The sequence below is a fragment of the Acanthaster planci genome, linkage group LG10 (genome assembly GCF_054643075.1).
Source record: "Acanthaster planci isolate LZ-2023a linkage group LG10, COTS_SCS, whole genome shotgun sequence".
Taxonomy (NCBI): Eukaryota; Metazoa; Echinodermata; class Asteroidea; order Valvatida; family Acanthasteridae; genus Acanthaster; species Acanthaster planci.
The window spans coordinates 7,951,443-7,973,031 of record NC_141786.1 but is presented as its reverse complement, the minus strand read 5'-3'; the positions used below and the strand labels follow the sequence as shown (position 1 = coordinate 7,973,031).

Below are 21,589 nucleotides of genomic sequence, written 5' to 3'. Positions count from 1 at the left end.
GCTACGAAAAGCTCACCCTGATGTAAGGATTAGAAACATAGGTCTGCTGCATACTACACTACTATACTATAGCTACACCCCAGACAGGACTGCCCTTATGCAAACTAACGACACTTACAAACCAACAGCTTTGGAGACCGATAACAAATCTTCCAAAGGATCCTCAACATACCCGTCTTTTACCAACTCCAATTTCCATCGACCGTGCCTTTTAAATAACTTGTCTAGACTCCCGCTTGGACAGCAGCGATTGCTACCCCGGATCAGAGGCTTTGTAAGCCAACACACTTAACATCGGCAACAGAAAGGGCGAAAGCCTCGAGGATAACTTGCCTTACTATTGAATACGAGAATGGCTGATTAAGTTTCATACCCCTCAATTTGTACCCGTCTTTAACTTTTGACAGAGCACGAAATATAAAGGCGTCTGATTCAGAAACGTCAGCTGCGGATAAATATCTCTGTAACACCCTACCGTACAATGCTTAGAATTTGTCTTGCTTATGACTAGTTTTCCACCCCGTGATACTGGTCAGTTGTGCTTGACAGATTGAGCGGAGTAAAACCCTCAGAAATGAAAAAAAGAAAAGACAAGATGCCATGAGACACATTCTAAGTGATCCGAAGGTCATACGATCTGCCTCTTTGTTTGCATTATACAAGTAAGAATCTACAAATTCCTTCAGATTTGAAGCAGGTACTGGCTTTTTATTTTCAATTAAGGCTTCTAGAGTAAGCTTTACAGTGAAAAGACCATGGGATTATCAATTCAAGCCATTTTGTCTGCCCATGGTATGGATGCTACCGACTTAAAAATAAATTGGTGCCTGGAAAATACAGTTTTGACTTAAATGAGTTCAATATCGATACCAAAGGGGTCTGCGTTTATGTGTTTTTTTCCAAGACCCCTTGCCCAACGTCACCAACCGTAAGAGAGCTCCCGAGTACAGCTTCATGGTTGATCCGTCTTTTGGGTCCAGCATCACAATCAGAAGCGGAGCTGTTAACTGCCTCAATTCTGGCGATTTCTCTTCCAATCCGGAAGCCCAAATACTATTGCTGAATATGATTTGCAGAGAGAAAACAAAACCGTGTCTTTATGACTATTTTAAATTCAGACATATGATAAATCTAATCTTAATGCAAGTATTTTGCTCGAGTAATTTTCTCAGTAGACTTAGCATTGCCACCTCTTCCGGGGACAAATATCGGCCAGTTTCTAGATATTTCGTATGCTTGTCGTACTGTTTTCCCAGGATTATAGCCATCTGGGAATAAGATTGGCCAGTGTGGTGCTGAAAACCAGCATTGGCAAATCAAGGTGCCATCTGCCTTGGTACTGTCCATGTGCTTGATAACCTTGGGTATCCAGGCGATCAGGGTACAGAACTTATTGTTTTCTCCTTTTCAGTCTACAGTGAAAACATCAACTGTTTCACAACCTCGATTATGGTATCTGGAATTAAACTTCGCGACTTTTTTTGTATGAGTGGCAAACCTGTCAACCGTATGAGGCCCCCGTAATTCATCGAAAAAAGAGAATACTTGATCAGATATACCCCAGTCGTTGCAATCCATTTGCCTACTTAGCAATCGGCTTCCTGCTTCTGGGACCCTAGAATCCACCCCGTTAGGCAAATTCTTAAGGCTATCTCCTGAATTTCAGGGTTCATACTTCCATGAGCTGCTATTGCGCAACTTCGTGGTTATCTATGACAACCGGCGGTTGGACAGTTTACACTCAAACGACTCAAACTAAGTCAACTGGTCTGAGTTCGTTCGATTTGGAACTCTTCCTAGACTGGCTACTGTCCCAAGATCCCTGGGCCTTATCGATACCCAACTACTACTACATAGCCACCGTAGCCCTTGTTTCTTGCATCCGAATACACTCTGTAGAGTGTTTGGGAAGCGTACCAGTATTAGCCTCATTGACCTTATCAGTATTGTCAAACCAGAATTGCGATTCCACTTTGGCTTGTGTTGCGGAACGAGGTGGTAGGATACCAAAAATGTCCGTTGGAGAAACTGGGCACGGACACGGTACACATAATATCTGTCTTGGTTGTGTTTATTCTTATCTCTGCATAGACATTCGAACATGGGAAGCCCTGGTTGGCCCATGTTAGCCCTGGATAGCCCTGGTTAGCCCGTTCTAATAGAAAAAATGACACAAAACAAGTACATGCATTTGGGTAAGATAATGTAGAGGGTGCAACAATGTTTGTGTACAATGATGATCGAGGAGCGGCATGTATTTCCGACAGTAAGGGATTATGAAATTTCGCAATGGAATTTGGTGTCTAAATAATCACTCTTTATAAGGATCAGTTATCTAATTATATGAATTACTCATTTAACTAAAAGATTAATTTAAAAGGTGGTGAAACAGACTCCCTACCGTCCTTTATCCGGCCATCATTTGGTACTGATTTTCTGCGTTCCGCTCACGCGGCCTGACAATCGTCTCGCTCTTCCGATAAAGTTAACTTTTCGCAACAGCTTGCGGTGAAATGCTCAGAGATGAATTCCATGTCCTCCTAATCTCTACACACGCATGCAATGATTTGGTCATGACCTTTGCCACATGCCAAGTAAACAGACTAGTAAAAACTACCTTACCCACTAGACTTGCTACTGACCTGGCCGTTAGGTATTACTTGGCTTGGCGATATTTTCAATACCTTGTTTTATAGCAGTAATTCGCCTGTAGGGAATTCCGATAGTACCTAAACTGAGATTGATGCCATATCCAGCCTTTCCAAATTGTCTAATGGATCCCAAATGCTTTTCTGAACATGGGGAGCAAATCTAGACCGGATGATGTCTGATTGAACCTATTCGGTGTGTTCTTGTGCTTTTTGTCGTGTAGATGCAAACCCAAGCCCATCGTCAAGAAAGACTACGATTGATTTACCTTCGCCCCTCCACTTCTTCACTAGGCGACGAATCACGTTGGTGAAAATATAAGGTGCATTTGATAGGCCAAACGGCAACTGCTTTAATCGATAAAGAGACAATGATTTCCTTTCCCAGAAATTCCCGATGATCGGGTGGACAAATAGCTACATAGTGGTAGCCTTACTTTAAATCGAACTTGAACATGTACTCAGCTTTCTTGAGGGAGTTTAAGTTTTCGCACTTTACTGATTGGTTTTGAAGGTATTTATTGACCAGTCTCAATCTATGATGAGTCATTTCGTGAAGTTGGTCTGGATAGATACTGTCAGCGGATTCACAACTTCAGGCTAACTCTGGCACACTTCTGCAGTGCCTACCGATACTAATTCAGAAATATCTGAAACAAAACCACTGTTTTCTAGCGCTGATTTGTTATTAGTGGACAACATTTCAGAAGGCTTGCAGGTCAACGGCAATACATAACCTTCGCTTACTACATGAAGACACATTCTGGTGGGTGCAATATATCCCCAAAGGCCGTATGCTTTTTAGGACGACCCACAACCCTTATGGAACAGGCGGATGGGTTTTCTTCATATTCATAGTAATCGTCAACAACATGAGATTGAATAGTTCCAGAAGACAACTCGGAGTCGTACTTAACTTTACTGGCTCAAGCCTGCACATCCACTTTGGTCTTTGTGCTTGGGGCAGGTGGCCCTCCAATGAAAGAAGATCAGGCACACGAAACGCGATCCTCCGAAACTTCGAAGCTTGTTGACCTGGGCACTGTAATATTGGGCCTGCTCAGAGGGACTAAAAGTAGAAGCAGGGCGTTCATTGGAGCTCTTCAACTTCTTAGCCTGCTTGACTGCCATCTCTGCTGCCCTCTTCTGCCTAATCTTTCTGGCGGCTCATCTTTCTGCTCGGATAGTCTTGTTTTCATCATCCTGGTCTACGGCCAGCTCGTGCTCCTCATGCTCCGTAACCGTGGCCCAACAATATGTGCTGGAATCAGCCATGTGAACAACTTCTGTCGCTTGTTGATGGTAGAGGTGGCATTGGGAAACGTTGCTTTCACGACCGACAAGGAAGGGTTGTCAGCCCCTAACTGGTCTACTGCAGTTTGAATCAAGTCTTTGACTTGCCTATAAAATAACAAATAATTATAAGCATATTCGTGAATAAAATCCGGTTGAAGCAGATACCGACAACGGAAGTAAAGGATTCTGATCTTTATAAAATAAAAAGCTTGCCTAGCCTGTGTCGGTCCAGCCTGAACTGAATCTCCTATAATCTTCGCACCCTGCGAGGGTGTTACATGGGCCGCTACACATTTCACCTCCGCCCCTTCCACAGCTGTACATTCCGCCAATTTTGCCAAAATCATCTTTTTCCTCGAGTTTCGAAAAGATTTTACTCTGGCCCAGCTAGCGAGACTTTTGTTACCATAGCTGAGCACCATTCTATTGTTACGGTGATTGGAGAAATGACCTCTTGTTGAAGCATGGACTGGATCTCCTTTTCCTCGTGGGGTAGTGGGGGCACTTTCCATTGTATGTTTAAAATTCTTGAAAGATCAGTTACCCCTAATGAGCCCACTATGGTCTCTATCAGGAACTGAATCTTTTTGTTTACAGACATGTGCTGACTGGTCGCGGCTGTTTGGGTTGTGACCTGGTATTACTTATACTTTCACAGTAGCCCGGTGAAGTGTAGTTAGATGGGACCTGGGGGTGTATTAGCTACCATAAAACAGTTGTACAGGTTCACCCAGGACCGGGAACTGACCAGTGATGAGAATCTCCATGTAGTGACAACACCCTTGGTTTTTGGGCGTGGTTGCCCCGAGGGATAAGCATGTCGTATAGTGTCAAAAGTTTCGCCCAGCCGGTGAATAACCCAGGACATTCTGCTCTGATGTTGGAATTTGAGCTTTGTTTCACCTCGTTCATTCTTGCCACTAGGCGTAGGTCGACACGTGCTCGTTTGCTGAGTAACAAACATCTTTGGTTCTGAATGGCGTATTAAAAGGTCGGTCAGTTATCTCCTTCAGGCAATACTGCAGCTTTGCCGTCAGCATACCACACACTGGAAGTGGGTACCACCTGGACCACGGAGGGACTGATTTGTTTCCTTTAGTTGTACTCCGGCCAGCCATGGTTCTGTGTCACTGATGACAGACACTGTCGCCCCGGTGTCGAGCATAAAATGGGTATTGTGTCTATTCATGGCGATGTGTGCACTCCAGTAGTCGTCGTTCCCAAAGATTTCGCCAATGAACGGAAGGTCGTCTTCTGTAATGTCCTCCTCATCGTGGACTTTTGTAGAGCTGCGTTTTGATGCAGGAGCACTCTAACTGTCTTTAAGTGGCCTCATTTCTGGCACTTGTTACACACGGCTTCTTTGGCAGGGCAGTGCAGGCGGGAATAACATTTTCGGCCACACCATTTGCATATTCCGGTGGCGGAATCTTGTCTGGGTTGTTTGCCTGCTGGTGCTAACGTTTTGGCTTTTGGCTACGGGGTCTAGGTTGGGCAGGTTTGCGTTTGTTGACCTGGTTAACACTTTGTACCACCCTTCACAATGTCACGGTTTTCCTTTTGTGACTGGTCTTGGTGACATGGACCACTTTGTCGAGTGTCAGGTCTGCTTTTGACTGTAAGGTGTCAGTTTGTCATCCAACACTTCCACAACTATTGTGTCCCTGATGAGACTTTCATTGAACTCCTCATCTTGGCAGTTGGCAGATAACGTCATCCAGTGGCTCGCCCCACATTTGTTTATGTTTTTAAATCGAGCTCTCTCTTCAGTCACATTTTGTCTGCCTTTGTAATGTTCATTTAGGGCCCTCTTGACTCGATCGTACGTTGCTGATTCCTTGTTGACTTTGAAGAAAATCTTCTGATTCACAGTCACCCATAGAATGTGCTCAACTGTTCCTGGTCTGGCTATCCATTGAGTCCAGAGGGGATCCGATATCGTCCAAAACGCCTGATCCATTTAAGCCACAATACGCAGTGGTTTGGCCTGTTTCCAACTTCAATCGTGCCTGGCACAGGGATTTAAGTCATTAGTTAAATGGTCACGATGTGGTTTTGTATTCTAAACCGCTGCCACTATGTAATATTTGGGTGGAATTGACAGACATTGTGCGGAGGGTGCTTACTTATACAATGTTACTACTTTATTCCAAGATGGCTGCTTCCATGTACCCTTTCCATGAGATTACACCAGTAGTCAAGAGAGGGTGCTCTAACAGATATCTGGTCAAGGCATATTCCTACGATTACTTGGCCACATAAGCGAGATATTGACTGTGCGGTTCAAACGTTGCCTCGTCGACGCAGAACGATTGGTGACTTCCTCCTGTTGCGGATACTAGACCTATGTGGTGTATAAAAGCGTTCAACGCTGGCGTAGAAAATGAGTACGATTATCTCTGTTTCCCATGTAACAATCGTTTTAAATTTTCCACTAAATAATCTTCCACCGCTGGAAATGGTAATATTGCGCCCATCAATGTCTTGTGATCGAATGCAACACGTACGTACCAGAGTTGCATTGTGTTGCCTAAGTATCAGGCTTCTGGTAACATGGACTTACGGACTTTCAATTTTAAAATACTGTTCACACAGGACGTGACATTGTCGGTCAGCAATTTGTAAAGTAATCGAGATACACGGGTTTGGGTGACAGTCAAAGGGACAGCTGGTTTATTGCTCTCACTTCTGCTCTTACTTCATTGAAGTTCATAAGTGGTTTTCGAAGGTGTAAATTAACATAATAGTGCAGCACATGAGATGCAAAGTTAGAGAGGTGTAAAGGCGAAGTTGTATACAACTAAATACAGCTTGGCACAGTGAAGTATCCAGCGGGGGGAATCATGCAGATTCCGAGCTTAATATCCCCAAAACAGGAATCGGGAAAAAAGTGGCATTTGGCTGCCATACTATCAAGCCAACTGCGGAAACGGCCATTTCTGAAGTCTCCAAAATTGAGCTGTGCCGGTGTAAAAGATTTGCGTTTGCATTGCCAAGACTGCCAACTATTTAGTCATTATGCAGAGATCACTGTGTCATATACGTTTCAAGCAAACTGTTGGATTGAGTATTTTTGTTTTGTTTTGCAGCGGAGTGACCAAGGCAGTGATTAAACATGTTCCTGTGTGTCCTTTACAGTGTGCTAATGGTTCAGAGCTTTGTGCTCCAGGCAAAACCACGTAAGTAATTATCAACAAAACGTAGCAGTGACTTTGTCCCTTTAGTTTGCATTTTATTAGGGATCCTGAAAAATAGAGCACAATAGCGTCCCCACAATTGATAATCGTACTCAAAGCATCATGTCTAAACAAGAGAGGAACAAAGAGGATCCATATACACCCACTTGTATGAATGTCGGGGCGACGGTGACGGAGCTTCCAAACACTCTTTTGGGGCCTCTTGGCGTCAATTAGGATAGCAAGCGTTACCTCTCCAGCGAACAATACGCCTACTATTAAACAAAAAATCATTGTGTTTAATGTTGAGCACAGTTTATGATTGAAAGATTAAGGACAGTAGCACACATACCAGAGTTGTAATGAGTACTAGTTTTTGTGACTTGAGTCGAGTCGAATGAAGTTTCTTGTCACCTTACACTGATTTATTATCAAGAACATCATCATCAAAATGTAACACTGCGGATAAGGGTAACAGCATCGAAGATAACGGCTTGGCTACGAACTCACAAAGCTACGAGTCGACCCACACGAACACAAGCATAATTAAAACATGTAGATCGTGTCAACTTGTGCCTGCGTAACACACTACATAACAAAGTTATTGTAACGTAATGACTTGAGTTGAGTCGAGTTAAGTATTTACTCGAGTCCATTCGAGTTACCGAAATTTGAACACCATAAAATAAATAAATCAAGCGAGAAAAGTCATTTGAACATTTTTAATTGACATCAAGGTTTCTACATGTGCCAACACAACACATGTTACTCTTGATGATAATAACATGGCAATTTCTAAACCGGAAATGGAAGTCATCGAAATGGTATTTTTTTTTGCACAGCAATTTGCCTTTTTTGGAACAGTAGTCTTATTAATTTGTCGTGAATTATCAGGTTTTTGTCATTCAATTGAGGGTTTCTAAAGGGGGCGGGGGAAATACTTACATTTCCGGAAGTGAATCTCTGGTTTAACAAATAAACACTGCGGCTGATCCCATGACAAGGGGCTGTCCGACAACTGTGTCCAGTAACCTGCATATAACTTCTCCTACCCAGGGACTTTGCCAAACGCTTCCCGCTTGATCAAACAACAGATCCCAAAATACAAGTATTATTTTGGTTCCCACCCAATACATATGAAAGAAACAGATCAGAACGCTCCTCCGGTGGCGCACGGCTTGAGGCCATTCGTTCTCGGCCAGCAACATCATTAAATGGCGACAAACAAATATAGATAACTGTCCGTTACATTGTTTTTCACTCAAGTTGGGTCTTCTGATGAAGGACGTGAGTCGAGGTATTTGCGTCTGAGTGTCTGAGTCGCATCGAGTCAATTAGCTGTCCCAGACTCGAGTCGAAACAAGATGCGAAAAGATAGCGTCTAAGCTGGGACAAGTCATTAAAACTCTGACACAGACGCGTTGCATTCGATCACAAGAGAGTTAAAGGCACAATATTACCGTTGCCAATGGTGGAATTTTTTCCTGGAAGATTTAAAACAATGGGCGTATGAGAAATGGAAATTATCGTACTCAAATTATACCCCAACGGCGAGCACTGGGATACGCTGTCAGTACTTACGGCTAGTGTGCGCAACAACAGCGAATGAATAAGCGTTTTGCCTCGACGAGGGAGCGTTTCACTGCAGAGCCAATATATCGTCTACATGGTCCTGCTTATTTCTGTGAAGTTCAGTTTTCTGAATACGCCTTTTGTGAGTTAAATTCAAATAAAATCTCGTGCACTGAGGTCTTTTGATTCCCGTGAGCATAAACATCTGAATTATCCATACTTTATTACACAATATTGCCATACGTTACGATGCGGGCAAGCATTTGCTTTGTTACATAAGAGACGCCTTGTACCAATACACTGTTTTCAATGGACAAGAGGGCACAAAGGAAAAACTCCGTCCATTCCAGGGATGGCAAAAGCTTGACCCGAATCACTGAGTATAGGGACAATGTTTTTAGTGTGGAAATTTTGATTATTATGTTTATGTGTAATCAGATATCGCATTGTACAACATTTATTGCAAGCCACAATTATGTAATAGTTTAATTTGTTAAGTTACTTCTATAACAACGCTAAAAATCTCAAAACATTGGTAGCTTTCACAATAAGATGCTGTGGTTCAGTACAAATGATGAGTTGATCCACACTCGTGTATTAATTATTACGCTTAAAGCACAAACGCGAATTCTCTGTCAGCACACATTTTCCGCAAGTATCCCAATGGGTTCCCACTCCCCCAATCTTCCTTTTGATTTCAAACGGGGAACCATTTCTTAGGGGGATAACTCAAGGGAATTCGTCCAGGAAAATTCGTATTACAGATGAAGTGCTTATTCCGCATGCATACGGTTGGTAATCAAAAACAGAGCTTATTTGCACAAATGGACGGTATAGGATTCGTGTGCGGCATCACAGTATCAAATGAATTCCTGCAAGGCAGTTAAACGAAGGAGAGGGAAACGGATGTGAAAACCTGGTAGCATTTTTTTTAAATATAATACTGAGATTGTATGTTCTTGGCAATCAGCACTCTCGTTAGGTATGACATTAAAAGTGGGCTGCATCGATCAAATGCTGCGTCGTATAGCTTTATTCCTGCAGGACAATGTTTGTTATTATAACACCTCACATCACCCACAAATCCCGTTCTTTGAATGGTCAAGAGCTAGACACTTGACATTTCTTTTCTTAGCTATCTTCTAATGCACAGAAAAGAACTACACCCGTATAACGACCAAAGTAACATACGTGTGACCACCGGCATTGTATGCAAATTCATACTATTGTGCAAGTTATGCATTGGTAGTACAAGCTGAAAGACTAATGCTACAGCGGTGGATTTGAAGATTTGTAAAGACTAGTTTTGAAAAGTGCTGGAAAATTTCAACAAATATTTAAAAGTAGTTTCGATCAAATTAAATCACCTTTCACTTAAAATCAAACAATTTTATGAGAGTGTTGTTATGAAGCAGCTTTCCCCTGTTTTTCTCTCATATTGTAATAAAACTAACCATACCTCAGCGATCCATGAAGGGTTCAATTTTCCCTCGCCGAAACAGTCTATGTTATAAACGTTGGAATAATACTACACATGAAAGTAAAAAGCCCCTTATTGGTTTTATTAAGTTTGTCTGGTATTTGCTGGTAATATTAGTGGAATAGCGGAATACAAAGTGGAATTCCATTTCGATATTTTAGTTTGATACTAAACTCCGTGAAGTCAGTGTAGGTTTTCGACTTGTAGAGAGGGTCGATACTCCTTACGATGTTGCAGTAAAGTCACGTTTTACAACTCCTTTACTCACAGAATCCACGTATCAGTGCAGCAACATCTCTCTGGTAGACCTTAATGAGACCGTGCCAGTCTCTACTTTGGCGGGGAATGGCACAGCGTTTATCAATGGTGGAACATCCACGGACTCGTATTTCTGCTGGAATATAACAACTCATGATTGGTGGCAAATTCAAGCAACATGCCAATACAGGCAAACAGTCTCTGACTCCATGCTGCACCTCTATCTAAGCGATAAGCCCAACTTGCCCCATCGGTTGTGGTCGTTCTTTGGTAACTACATCAGGTGGAATCCTGTCGAGATCTATTCTTCGGGAATCCTTCTGATGTTCGCCAGAATATCCAACCAAGGAACGTTTATGACCTGTGAGATTCGACCAGTAACAGACAAAAATGGTAAGGCTTACTATTTCTTTATGGTTCCTCAATCTGCTTGCACGAAAGAAGATTCCTGAACAAAGATGGGCTTTTTCATTTGATTTGGAGCAATTTCTCTCCCCTAATGTTGATTGTTGTGACCCAGTGTGACCAAACGCCTCGTTTTGGAAATCATGGAAGTTGTGGACAATAAATATTACCAAATTTGCATTTTATGTGTATATGAATATCATATAAACACATGGCTTGTAATTTTTTTATCCTAAAAAAATTATTTTTAAACCTAGAAAAGGTATATATTATCTGGAATTCAAAGACGCTGATAAATTGTCATTATCCTTGCACATTGGGCTTGGATCATCTGGACTTTCTCTAAAACCTGAGGCGAGCCCGATGCTACAAAATCAAGTGCAAACGGCTAAACATAATAACGATATTGTCCCAATTGGGACTTATTTTACTCCTGCGTCGAGATGTTAATTTGATAACAGGTTTTTCCCTTACCCGACGTATGTATTTATCAACACTGTATACTAAGTGCTTGCCCGAGAGCATGCAAAAAGATCCACTGGCTTACCCGGGTGGGACTCGAGCCCACGACTTCCAAGCTTACTAATGCAGACTTAACTACTCGGCCACCGAGCTCGCCGTGATTGGCAGGCCGTTCCAAGTCAGATGTAGTAGTGGGTATACCGCAAATTATTTCAAGATGTAGGCCTACTTTGCGCCGGTAAGATGTTAGTTTCAGTTACAGGTTTTGCTCTTACCCGACGTATATTAAAATATACAAACACCGTATACTCAGTGCTCGTCCAAATAGTATGCGGTACCTGCTGCCACATCGTATATGACCCCGGCAATTTTTTCAATTCAATTCAACATCGACATTTCTTTCCGTATGGTTATGTATGGAATATGACAAAAATACGTATAGAAAAAATAAAGCAGACAAAAAGAAAAAGCTGCATGGCAATAATGGAATAGCAATATCCAGAAGATCAGGTGGTCGGTTGGTCTTTTGTTTGTTATTGAATCAATTGCACTGTCCTTTTTGGACAGAGGTGTTGCAACGGTGTGGATTTTTTTCTGGGGGGGAACAAAAAATTGTTCTAAATGGTTTTAAATTCCTGTATGGATGTCCTATGCACCCTCAAAGCATTAAGTCCGCAAAGGAATCGCAGAAAAGGGTATTAAATTTGTACCCAACTGATGTTATATCTTTCAATAACAAGTCACATGCAATGGCCTTAGACTTTGCTGCCAAGGCATGTCTGGAATAACCTAGGCACGTGCCTTCTGGAAAGCCACAAAGCTTCAAAGAGGCTCTGACAGCTTCAGAAGGTCGTTTATGGGTCACAGGCAAGGCCTGGGAAAGCCAGGCAGCCGTTGATGTATACAATCCTTGATGTCCGCCATTTGGAAGATGTTTTGTACACATTGCCATGGGAATCGGCCAGACTCAGGCTGGAGTATGTATTTTTTCTGGTTGAGGGGAATCCCCTATTTTTACAGTGATTAAACAAGGCTTTTCAGCATGAACAGAGGTAGAATATCACAGAAAGTTATTATAGTTGGCCGTACTTTTTTTAATCAAGAAATTAACAAAAATGCTGTCTAAAAAGATGGAGTTTACTCTACTCGGTTAAGACGTCTGATAGTAGACATGCGGTTGGGGGTGTCGAGTCTAACCCGAGTGGACTTGTGTTTTTGTTGTTGTTGTTGTTGTTGTTTTGCAAGTTCTTGGGCATGCACTGAGAATACATAAACTGGGTAAGGGCAAACACTGTAATAAAAACTGACTAACCCAAGATTACGACAGGATACCACCAGCTGGATATTAACCCCCGAAATCGGAAACTACCAACCATAATCACTAAGCCACACGCTCTCACAGGGCCATGTGCTAAACTACGGCTAAATTGATGAACTTTCAGGTTGCAAGCTTGTGGAAATTACAACTTTTCATCAAAGATTCCACCTGGTTTTAAATCTTCGAAAATGCAAAAAGCTGTACTTTCTTCTGGGGCAGTCAGTGTCTGATAACGCAATATCAACACTCAGCTGTTTAAACCATCCCATGGAAACCCATAACACTTGTCAATATAAAAACTTAAAGAAGAATGCCACATGACAACTCAAGCTTGACGTTGTAATTTAGTCTCTGTTCTAGCTTTCTGACCGTGTTTGTGGTATTCTCCACTTTTCATAGTGGGGCCTTCGAATGCCACAGTCGAGTCCATCCAACGTCCAGTCTCAAATCCTTTCTCAAGACCAATCACTGCAACCAGTTGCAGGTCGTCCAAGGCTAAGAATGTCGGGTTGCAGTTGATATGAACGGTGATTTCAAAAGGACACACGTGTGATGTGCCTGTGACGACGAATGATGGACTAGACTACAGTTTGTTTTTTTATGAGTCCCACTGACGGATCGCATTTGATGAAATTAAAAAGTCCTCATTGCATTTAGCTGTGACAATCAATGTCCACCTTTTGTTTGCAGCGGAGCGACTCTGTGGCCCCCAAAATATCAGCCTAACTGACCAGCGCCTTATTAGCGTCTCCATTCCTGGTAACCACTTGAGCGTGCAGTGTTTGTGGTTGATTACCAGCCCATCTGAGGCAATCGTTTTCGTGGATGTGTTGAACGTAAACCTTCATTATAATCAACGATTTGTCTTCGGGCAAGGTCACAATAGTGCCAATGAATCAACTGTATTTGGAGAGATAAACAACAGTAATGAAATGTTCCAGACAGGCTCTTCACTTTTCTCTATCGGGGCCTACCTTTGGATTACATTCACTTCTTCTCTCCACAATGACGAGAACAACCCGCCGACACAGCAGCTCCTTTTGCGGATAGAGAACTACACTGGTACAGGTAAGGATTTTGGGCGCATTTACTGGGAACTCCACTTTGCTGGTTCACATATGACAATGAAAGGCCTGCGCTGCAGTCGCATCGCTGCCAACAAATGAACACTGCCAACTAATAATCGTTCTAAGCCAACATGGCTGAGGGTATGCCTCTCCTCAAGGTGAATAGACCCACCATTTATTCAATACGACCTACAATACTACCAGCCCTGCGACTCACAAATGGCGTTTCTGATCGAGGGGTATGGAATAAACAATTATACTTCCTCTTCTCAGAAATCCTCTCATTTAATGAGCTTAACGTGCGCCAATGAGCACAGAAATTCCACTCAAAAGACTAATGTGATAGTTTAGCACTTGAAGACCTACATTTGTGCACTTCTTGGTGCTCGTATAGTGACTACACATGCCATTCTGATTTAGCACCGGCACTGTGCTACCGTAGAGCACTCAACAAGAGCTAAACCAAGACACTTCAGGAGTAAAACTAAAACACTTAAACATACTACTGTCCTTGGAGGTGCTACGATAAGTAACACCCTCAAGAGCTACACAAAAGCACTTCAGTTGCTTCTGTAACTTAGGCGCTGAAATATGGATAAATATATATCAAGAGCTAAACTAAGACACTTCAGTTGCAATTTGAAAGAACTCACAGGACGCAAACAAAATCACTTAGCAAAATATGTGTATGTTTCACTTTGAAACGCAACTTTATTATCAAAACAATGAAAGAGCTAAGACGTTTGGCCACAACACATGAACCTCAAAACGAACAAACGTCTTTTTTCACCCCGCAACCCCCCCTCTGTATGTGCCTCTAAACTTTGAAACTGATGGCTGAAACAAAATCAAGATTACTTGTGATTTGTATCTGAATTTGGTTGGAACAGATTGATTGATTGTTCTGTATCAAAACTGTTCGATAATACATTCAAGCACACGAAATCAACTGGACTTTTGTAGAAGTTAAAAAAAATCACTGAATATCATAGTTTCAGTGATTTAAAACTGATGAACACCGAAACAACAACTGAAACCTAGGGAACAAGATATACAGTACTTCCAGCCGTCAAAGTCACTTTAGGCACTAACCTGTCTTTAGCACATGTCACAAATACTTGTCAGAAAGGACCTAAACTGCTCAGGAAATTTCCACCCCATCCGACTACCCACCGCTACTTATAAGCAGGGTTGCTCACCAAATACGCCTTGCTATGAGTAGGTCGGTACCATAGAATCGTAGCCACACTTGTAAGCTAGACCAGTTTTAGCTTGTGCACCGCAGCAGTAACTCTTGGTTATGTGGCAAGTGGGGGCTCTTCTCATGCCATGCTTAGGCCTAGAAGTGTGGTGAACGTACTCCCGCCTCGATCTATGATGCCACCTGTTTATAGCATTGCCTATTTGGTGTGCAAGCCCTACTTATAAGTAGCGGTGGATAGTCGGATTGGGTGAAATTTCAGCGACACGTGGTGGCACCTGTTGTCGACATTAGGGTGTAGTGAATTTCAAAAAAGTTTTAATTTTAAGGTCTGAATAGGCTAGAATGATGTTCTGGCGATATCTACGACTACCATATTGAAACCATCAATTCAAAAACCTTGTCCAACCTAAAAGTGGATTGGCATTTTTCTTTAAAGTGCCGAGTCATGGTTAGTTACACGTTATTGTAGTCACATTGTACACTTTCCTCATTTTTTGGTATAAAAGCAACCTTATCTGTCATTACTAATTGAGGTATAAACTTTGTGTAGGTTTAGGTCCCTGGGCCTGATTTCCAAAGAGCTGGGTAAAATATAAATGTGGTATTTTGGGTATTTTGTACATGTAGAGTCATGTTCCCTTTAAAGTAAATGCACTGTCCCTCCTTCGAATAAACAAACCCAAAGAATCCTACTAATGTTTTGTGGTCTTTAGCTTGGGCAAGTGGCCTTTAGCATTATATTCAAGGATGTACAAAAGCATATCAGTACATGCAATCTACACATGTGCTCTTTAGAAACTAAAACGTAGTTTGCGAAGTAATCATTACTAGTTGTTCTCCTCATGATGGTTCAATTTGCAAAGAGAACCATATCTTCTACAAACTCTGTTATTTACTCCAAAACCGAGCTCTGGTGAAGTGAAATTTTCCCCACAGATAAAATTCTCGATGAGTGATATTTATTTTCAAGTGGCAACTGAAGAGATTGTGATTGGACAGTGTACTGCTACATGAATGAAAACATCCAATGCTGGTGCAGTTGCAAAGAACATCAGAAATGGGTACCAGCAGGGATTAAAATTCAGCCACATGTCTGATGCTGTCAGGTCCTAAATTAAGAAATTCAAGGAGTATGAGCCCAATCTTTAAAAATGTCTAGATATCTGCACATGTAACTATGAAACTTTCCGTCTCCCTGATTGCAGAGACAACTGTACCACAATCCATCATAGAGATAAATGAAAAAAGACTGCAATTGTGTCCATTTAAAATTGGATTGTGGCAAAAATAAGATTGCGGACTAAGAAGCTCAGGTTTTTTGGAAACAAAGAAGAATGAAGAGAGAAAATATAACACCGAATAATGACTCACCAAACAACCCCAAAAGGAACCCGAAAGCATACCATCCGCATGTACTTCACATCAAACAGGCCCTTCATTCTCACCAAGGAGTGAGATGATAGAGACAGAGAGCAGTAAGTAATCCGGTAATATTGAATTTGAGCCCCACCGTTGCGTGAAAATACAGCGTATAAACACAAAAGTAACCCATGTTTGTGACGAGTTTACAGAGCCTGCACAGCTGTGGCAGCTGCTACACTCACTGATTTCAACACTGTATCCAAAGATGACAAGATGGCAACAATTGGCCACCACAAACTGGCAAGGACAAGGAAACATTTTCGATGGTGAAAGTCTGATTGCAAGGAAAAAATCAATAACGTTTACTTTGACAGAAAGAGAGATGCATCTCTTTCTCAAAATAAGGTTGGTAGCAAAGTTTGCCAATTCAAGGTCAGTCATAAAAGACCACTGTGATTGTCGCAGGGCATGGTGTACATCACTTGCAGCTTATTACTCCGAAGTCTGGACATAGAGTAAACTGGCTGGAGATGGCGGGCAGGTGCTCTCTATCACCTTAAAATGTTCCAAAACTAGACCAAAAAATAAAGAACAACCTATACAACTGATGGTCATACTACAGGATCGCAGTCATTCAGTGGATAATTATTTGTAGGAAAAAAAACCCAAAGGAACATCCTGAGCTTTGCAGACAGAAAGTGGAAGGTTCTAGAGCCTACTTTATTTTTAAAACCAAAGAAAATCAGAGGAAACTCCACAGAAAAAAACCCAAAAAACAAAACAAAACAGACCTGAAAACCTTTCGAAAAATAAGCCTTTTCACCTTGACTCCAGTTTTGCAGTCAATGCCACAACCTCCAAGGCCGAGGCCAAAACCGAGGCCACGCCCTCCAAGACCAAGGCCATAACCCCGAGGCCGAGGCGAAGGCCAATGCCACAGCTACCAAGGCCGAGGCCAGCTATTGGGATACATCTTAACAACAAATCAAATCCATCAACCTATCAAACCAGGTCAAGATTTTGTTAGATGTATTACTTTTTATTTTGAAGTCAAATGGCTGAATGGCAGGTTACTAATGAGAGCCTTAAAGAAAATGCTCGTTACATCTTAAATACATTAGGATATCCAACATCTCCTGGGAAAACCTTGCACGATGAGGCCGCATGATTAGTCCTCCCCTGCTGAAAATGCGCTCAACTGGAGCGCTGCTGGCTGGCACGGAGAACACATTTTCGGCTAAGGCATGTAGTGATAGGGGCTTGGTCTTTGCTTCCCCGTCTTTCCTCCAGTATGTGACAGCATCAATGCTGTGTCGCTGTTCCTCCCTCGGATACTTTGATAGCTGCATTCTCGCAGTATTGGTCTCATCACTTTGGAGCAACACTTACACATTAGTGCATGTCAAAAGGGCATACATTCAGAGTTGCGGGTCCGTCTATTGTCAGTGCGTCCCCAATCGGATGAGACCTAGACCCAACCCAAGACGGATGATTTGAATGCAGCCTCAGTTAATATCACTGATAAAAAAAGCCTGAAAATTTATATTATATGAGTTTTCCCGCAGTTATGCTCAGCAAAACAGTACTCAGAATAGGTTTCTAAAGAGTTCACACAACACACAAACTCATTGCAATTAGCCGTGGACAATTTTTGTTATAAATAAATGGAGTATTTTATTTCCAGAATCCATGAAAATGTACGCAATTCGTGTTATATTGGAAAATGTGTTGTGTCACTACAAAATTAAGAATTATAAATCTTAAAAAAATTTGCTCTCAGGTAATCACCTTGAGGTGTTCAATGAAACTACTGGCGTTACTTTCGTAGGTCTCAATTATTCCAAAAACTCAGAAGGTTAAAAAAACCAAAAAACATAAAAAGGAAGAAAATCATGCTTGTACAAAGACTACTTTAAAGCTTGAATGCGCTGCGACTATAAAACCTTTTGAACCAAAAGTAAGATAACAAAAGAACGACCCTAACTCATGAATATGTAATGTAAGGTGACAGGGGGTCCAGTACGTGGATACAATAGAAACAACTGAGTGGGCAGCGCGAACATGCGTGGAGCAGCGAACTTAACTTCTAGCAGTCTGTGCACCTCCTTTGCAGACGTTGTACAGGTCATTACAGCTTAATTGCAGTACCGCCAGTAACCAATCAGCGTATCTTGGGTAGTCTAGGTACTAGACGTTGTTATCATTTGGACGTGCGATAATCCCTACACACGATCCGCTAACAGCCTAGCCATGCACGCGATAACAACGTCAAGGTGATCTCCGGGTATTTCCCTTATGTGCGCGCACCTACTCTGCCTAATATAATGCTGAATGCGTTTATATCTTGCAAATTATTCAATTTTGCATATTCATATGTCTGATCCCCGGATGTACTGCGCTGCATGCACGTACAGTAAACAGATATTGAATCATAGTGCATGGTACAGTTTGTGTACATCGTACACTACAGTCATGGAAATGGCCGAACAGTCATCTTTCGATGAGACTGTCAAATTCGCAGCAAAAACGTTGGGTATAGCAAAACTGAGAGATCATCAAATAGCCGCTCTTCGTCAGATAGTGTGCAGTTTGTGCAGTAGTGTGCACATTGCGTATTTGCCATACATCACGTCATGAAGCATCTCGCAGTCGATGCATGATCATCATATAATGAGCAGGCGAGCTTAGGCAAGTCGGATTTCCGTCATGATCATCTGACACATATTGACTTAAAAAGCAGTCTTTTCCGCAGCACCAACAAGGTGCTAATCAGTATTTTCATTTCAACGCAAGGAGTGTTATTTTTACACCTAAGGTGCAGTCACGGAAGTTTCGCTATTCACCATTTTATTTCAGCACTCACTATTCAGCACCCCTACTCGGTAGGAGAAAATGTAACACTACTGGAGTTAACCTTCTTACGTCAGATGCACACACCAGGGTATTCAGCACTTTTGCTTTATGAGTGTGTGCATACGAAATCTACACGAACAATTGTTGGACTGTCGTGCGTTACTGCTTGTTGGAAACCTGTTGTGACTCTCAATACTGTACATGGCATATTCTGCAAATTAAGGGAGCAGCAAAAACATGCCCCAATATGAAGCCTTTTACTTGCAATACGGGTGATCCACAATAGTGTGCCACCAAGAGTTTGTAACACGTTGGCTAATCATAAATCGCAAAATTTGTCGACCCTTTCCAAACGAGCATTGGGTCGACAAATTTCGTGCATTGTGATTGGCAAACGCGTCGCAAACTCTTGATGGTGCACTATTGTGAAAAGGCCGTATTATCAGCGTAAAACCCGCACCAATTACTAACGCGTCTGTAGAGATTTATACACCTGTTTGATACTAAACACACTTTGGTCGTCATGAAGTGTTTCCTACAGAAGCGTATATAGGGCATGAGTAAAAAAAAAACTTTGGGCCTGGCGAAATACTAACCCGCCCGGGCGATATACTATTCCACCAGGGCGAAATAGCAGGAACAAATTCTGGTTTTAGTCATGTCCTTTAGACGCGTCCGTAGTTTCCTCTGGATAAACGTGTTTTTGTGTATTGTTATTAAAACCCAAACGTGTCATTGTGTTTAAATTTATCAACACGCTTTTAAATAGTGACGATTACAGGGTGTTTTGCTGTGGATTTTAACACCACAACGCGCTCACAAGCGGTACCAGGTAGGCGTCTAAAAGACAATAAAACATCAACACTAATCCGTGTTACATTGAAGACTTTTGTTAATTTTATTTGTTCAATTCATTTCTTTGCGTTCGTAAATTTTTTGCTTTGAACAGACCAGAACAGACTCTGAGCTTAAGTATTTTTTTCCCTCTCAGTTCGATGCAAGTCGGGCCAGTTCTTGTGCCAAGAGGATTCCAAGTGCATCCCACTCCAAGCATTCTGTGACGGGGAATTTCACTGCTCAAATCACATAGACGAGGCCGGCAGCTGTGGTGAGTGTTCAACAAAATGACACTGAAAGGAAGAGCACGTGCTGTGCTCGTCCGCTTCATGGGTGTATGGTTTAAATAAAAACTAGAATTTTGGAAAAGAAATTAATGATAACACTGTGTTTAACTTCATTAGTGTTCTTTTCAGTCTTTGTTTAAAGTCAGCTATCGCTTTCGTAATTTGTTATGTTTGATTTTTGTTTTAAATTGTTTTTAATTTTGCTGAATGCTGGTGTCAAATGAGTGGCTCCTCTCAAGGTTAGGCATTGCGTTCTGCTCAAACGTACGTAGTGCGCACCACTCGCTCGCCAAAGTTGTAACATCAAGCACCATCATGGTTGAAGAATGCTTAATAATTTAAGTGAAAGGATGAACAAAATCATTCAATGATTTGTCCATTTTAAATTGTGTAAACTTTAGGACCTAAACGGTGTTAATCAATGATAATAAACATGTGCTTGACAGCTCTTAATGTAATACATGTACAGGTTCAGGAGAACGGTCGCAGGCTAGGGCATTAGTGGCATCAGTTACTCGTGAGCCAGCCAGCACGTACTAATTTCCTTATTTCATTGTTTTTCACTTCAACAGACCGTTGCGGTAAATCAGACATCGATGTACAATTTGGTGAAGTACTCACCATCAGCAGCGAGTTTGAGTTCAATCCAGCACCTGGCGGTCCGTACATGACCGGCTACTTTGCGATATACACCGGGGATTCGGGATCCCGGCCCAATACCACTTTGTCTGATAATGTCATTGTGAGCAGCTACACAGAGGGCGTGTCAAGGCTGAGTTGTGTTTGGCGGCTCACGGAACCAGAGGGAACCCGGATCCACATCACAGTGGCAGAATGTTCTGGTGACATGAGGATTAGAAATGGACGTGATACAACTTCTACCCTGACACGAGTCATCAATTCAATCTCGAAACCCCAATTACCAATGGATATTTTATCCATTGATTCTGGGGTGTGGATTACATGGGAAATAGAGCCGTGGGATGATTGGCACTGGCATTACTCGTGGGATCATTGGGATTACTGGGATTACTCTGATTATTCAGAATACCCGGTTTACTTGGAATATGAACACAAAATCAAACTGAAGCTTTTATTCACAGCATACAATATCACGGGTAAGTTTTGCTTTTCAGTATTCAAAGTTAAGACTAATTTGATATTTTCACATTGACATATTGTGTAAAACCATGGAGGTAGGAAAAGAAACAAACCAGATATCTGGGAAATTGATTAAGGACACTTGCAGCACAAGACTAGTTTTTAGACCCAGCCTCACTTTGGTCCAAAATGCTTATGAATGTCAATCCCAGGCAAACAAATTATAAGATATGACTGGGTAATATGGGTCTGTTCATCTGGTC

The 21,589-nt window shown here is 41.9% G+C and overlaps 1 protein-coding gene across 4 annotated transcripts in view; it reads left to right on the top strand.

Moving 5' to 3' along the window:
- LOC110985962 (uncharacterized) overlaps positions 1-21,589 on the top strand; it is a 65,850-nt gene that overhangs the window by 18,340 nt on the left and 25,921 nt on the right. For all 4 annotated transcript variants that reach the window (XM_087142370.1, XM_087142369.1, XM_087142371.1 and 1 more), the window contains 5 exons: positions 7,034-7,123; positions 10,443-10,823; positions 13,306-13,683; positions 20,093-20,209; positions 20,798-21,343. In XM_087142370.1, the coding sequence (XP_086998496.1) occupies positions 7,060-7,123; positions 10,443-10,823; positions 13,306-13,683; positions 20,093-20,209; positions 20,798-21,343 (1,486 nt within the window). In that variant the 5' untranslated portion in view covers positions 7,034-7,059. The remainder of the gene's footprint in view (positions 1-7,033; positions 7,124-10,442; positions 10,824-13,305; positions 13,684-20,092; positions 20,210-20,797; positions 21,344-21,589) is intronic.